General features: G+C 36.4%; 1 protein-coding gene across 1 annotated transcript; it reads right to left on the reverse strand.

Moving 5' to 3' along the window:
• Nucleotides 1–3420: 3420 nt before the first annotated feature.
• On the reverse strand, nt 3421–3792 carry LOC111888074 (uncharacterized). The gene has a single exon (XM_023884179.1). It carries the CDS (start codon nt 3790–3792, stop codon nt 3421–3423), a length of 372 nt encoding a protein of 123 aa, XP_023739947.1.
• Between the last annotated feature and the right edge of the window lie 230 nt (nt 3793–4022).

The following is a 4022-nucleotide window of genomic DNA, read 5'->3' on the forward strand; positions in this document are numbered from 1 at the left end:
ATATATACTAGTTTATAACCCGTGGAAACCACGGTTACAAAATTAATTAAATATTCATAGTAAAAAATTCAAAATTATTAATCAATTATTTTATATAAAATTTTAAATACATTATTAATTAAGAGATTTTCTTATTAGTTATGTAAAATTATAATTATTGATTCAAATAAATATGTGCAATTAATTTATCATTTATATTAGACTCTTTTTATTTGTGAACTAATGAAAACAATAATATAAAGAATAAATATATTGACAAATAACATCACATTAATTAGGAGGTTTAATGAATTTAAAAAAGAGAATTAATAGAATGACAAGTGGCATCATATTAATTAGGAGTTCTAATATCATGACACTTGGCAAAATGACTACTCTTTTATTAGTATATATATATATATATATATATATATATATATATATATATATATATATATATATATATATATATATAAGCAACTCTTACCCAACCCCGTTAATCCTAACAACGAGACTATCTATACTCTCGAACCTTAAATTTTACCTGTTACTTAATGCATACTCTCGAATCTAATTCATGCTCTCGGATCAATAATTGTGCCCATTCCATACTCTCGGATTACAGACAAGTGTCTATGTGTAAATCCATTCTCCTGGATTAACGACGAATAACTATGTCCTATCCATACTCCCGGACTGAGGACGACTGACTATGTCTTAATCCATACTCCCGGACAAAGGACAACTGACTATGTCTTAATCCATATTCCCGGATTAATGATAGTTGACTATGTCCAATCCATACTCTCGGACTACGGACAATGACTATGTCTAATCAATGCTCCTAGATCAATGACACATACTAAAGTTCTATTCTCTGAGTATAACTCACTCGTACTCGTAAGAAAATACTACCCAATATTCCTCATAATTAATTTAGATTTGCTCTTTATCCTAAATCATCATTTATAATCATGTGTGTTCTTTAACACGTATTTCAGGCAACATCAATTAACTCTCACATAAACATATAATTAATACTTCAATCAATACTTGTATTAAAATCATGTTCATGAAAGGGACTATGCACTCGCCTGCAAAGGTGGTGACTCGATACTCGAATAGCACCTCGTTTACTATAAAAAAAATTTATGTTGACAAAACCTGGTATCATTTCCACTAGAGTCTAGTCTAATGTTCAACGAGACTAATTAATAGTCTAGCAATTATTATTATTATTATATAAGCGTTAAACAATACTCTTCACCAACTATATACAAACAGGGGCCAGACATGAAACACCGGAGGGCAGGATCATTTTGACATATAGCACTTTTGAAATCCAACAACCTAGGCGGCCCTTCAAATCGGATTCCCTGTACCGCGAGTGGTTAAAAAGATAATATAATGAAACTTATATAACCAATAATAATAGCTCAAATAATTATTATATGGTCCTAATAACATTACTATATTTAAACAAAAGCTATATTAAAAGTTAGGTAGGCGTATCTTACCTATGAGGGGGTTTGGCTAGAAGCCGGGCTCTACAGGAGCAGAACTTCCGAGCCGTAAGCTCTTCTTCTTGGAGCCGTCGAGCGCTTCAGGGGCTTTCTTCTAGCACTAGGGGAGTTATGGGAGGTTTAGAGAGAGAGAGAGAAAGAGAGAGAGAGAGAGAGAGAGAGAGAGAGAGAGAGAGAGAGAGTAAAGAGACAAGGGTGGATGTGTCAAAAAATGAGGGTCGAAGGGTTGTATTTATCGGGTGAAATATGGCTGAATTTGGTACCACATGTCACCATCTAGTGGCAAGCCTTAGGGAGAAAGCAATAACCAACATGGTGCCACGTCACCCCTTTTGCAGCAGCACCCTGCCGACTTCTAAACCCCGTAACTTTCGCATATGAGCTTCGTTTTCGACGTTCTTTATATCCATGCGTAGGTAAAAATAAGATCTACAACTTTTATTTTGACTCCATCGGCTAATTCTCGACCGATCTTAAATTAACCGTACGATGACATTATATATTGTTAAATGTCCACGTAAAATGCATAACTTCTACATACGAACTCTGTTTTCGTTTGTCTTTTTATCGTTGAGTTACTATTAATGTGATCTTCAATTCGAGTTTTAGGTTGTGCACGGTTATACCAAATCTTAGAAAATTCATAACTTCCTCATACGAAGTCAGATTTAGGCATTCTTTTTTTTGTATGTTCTCGGTTTAACGTATACTAAAACGTTTGTTTAGATTGCTAAGGCTGAAACGTCCTCCATCGTAAATTCACTATTTACTTCTCCCGGTGCCGTGTCGGTTTTGCAGAAAAACATCGACGGGTCATAACTTCTTCGTTATAACTCGGATTTCGGCATTCTTTATATGTACGGAAGCCTTGTAACATATACTACCACTTGGAAAATATTAATGCTTCTAAATAATCTTCCATTAAAAACTAAATTTTGATGCTTATTGTGTCTAAATTTACTAGCCCGGTTCTACGGGCATTACAATTATCTCCCCTTAGGATGATTACGTCCCGAAATCATGAACAAAACTGGGTAGTATGATGACTCCATACGCTGTCTCTTCATCCTAGGTAATAATTGTAACTTCTATGTTTCTTTGAATGTGTATCTACCTCTTGGTCTTCTTGACTACAAGCGGTGCTTGATCTTGCACTCGTTCTCTATGTCTTGTTACAGTTTCAATCATGACCTTCATGTCACAAACTCGCTCTTTATCAGTGACTCCTTCTTCATCTTAACAAACTTAAGATAATTTTATTTGATTTCCACGATAGAGCGATGGGTCACGTTCTAATTAACTCTCATCGTATGTTGCAATGCTCAGACTCAGGTTTCTTAGAGTCAAATTCCGGAATGGATTATACTTTCCTTCATGTTCTAATGTGATATAATCACATTTTAACATGTAGCATTTCTAGCTACCAACTTCTTTAACTAGCGCGATACTTATATTGACCGCTTCGATTATCTTTCACTTCAATCTTCTGGCTTAAGTTAGATGCTACATCGAACTTGGTTCTCCGAACCACGTAACATACTCATCTTAGTCAGACTCAATTTGATATGAACACTAGGGTCGAAACAACAATCATTTTCTTAATCATTACCGAAATGACGGTAACGACATACTTGAATAAAACGAAATCAATTACTAGCTTCTTGGTAACCTTGTGACTTTCCCTGATCCAAGTGCAAGTCATGTGCTTCTGGTAGTATATGCCTCTACTACCATTGTCACGCAGTTTTCCAAGTCATCATACAAGAAAACCAAACCACAACTTAACACATCAGATAGTAAAACTCATGTTTTATATTATTCCTTGAAACGATTACATGGGTGTTCAAGTTCATCCTAGACTATTCCTCTAATAGGCTACACCTTAAGATACTATAATTTGATCTTCGGATATCCATCCTCACTCCAGATTCCTTGCATTGTCAGCTGCTTCATCTAGGATCATATGGAATGCTGTTGCCTTCGATTTTGGTGGCACATTTGGCTTTGCAACTTCTTCTCTCCGTGGGTAGTTTTGCTTGTAGTGTCCTTCTTCACCATACCTAAAGCAAACTTCTCTCTTGGTTGTGCATTCGCTGGCATAATGACCAGTCTTCCCACATTTGAAGCAGGTCATCTCTTTACAGCATCTCCCAATGTGCTTCCTTCTGCACTTGTCACACCATTCTACTCCTTCTCCAGACTTTGAGAATTTTCTCCTCTCGTTGGACCTTGTGGATCCTTCAAACTTTCTTTTATCGCCAACTTCAACCTTGCTGGTGGTTGTTTCCATGATCATATCTTCAACAGACTTGGCAGCCCAGATAGCTTCCTCTAGAGTAGGTGCCTGGCGTACCAGCACCACATACTCCCAGGGAAGTCCCTTTGCGTACTTGTCGACTTTTGTCAGCTCATTTGGGACAAGGCGCAAAGCAAACTCCATTTTGTTCGTGAAGTTGTTGGTGTATTCATCGATGGACATGCTCCGTTTCTTCTAAGTTAGGAATTGGTTCTCTAGCTCGA

This window comes from Lactuca sativa, chromosome 5 (genome assembly GCF_002870075.4).
Source record: "Lactuca sativa cultivar Salinas chromosome 5, Lsat_Salinas_v11, whole genome shotgun sequence".
Taxonomy (NCBI): Eukaryota; Viridiplantae; Streptophyta; class Magnoliopsida; order Asterales; family Asteraceae; genus Lactuca; species Lactuca sativa.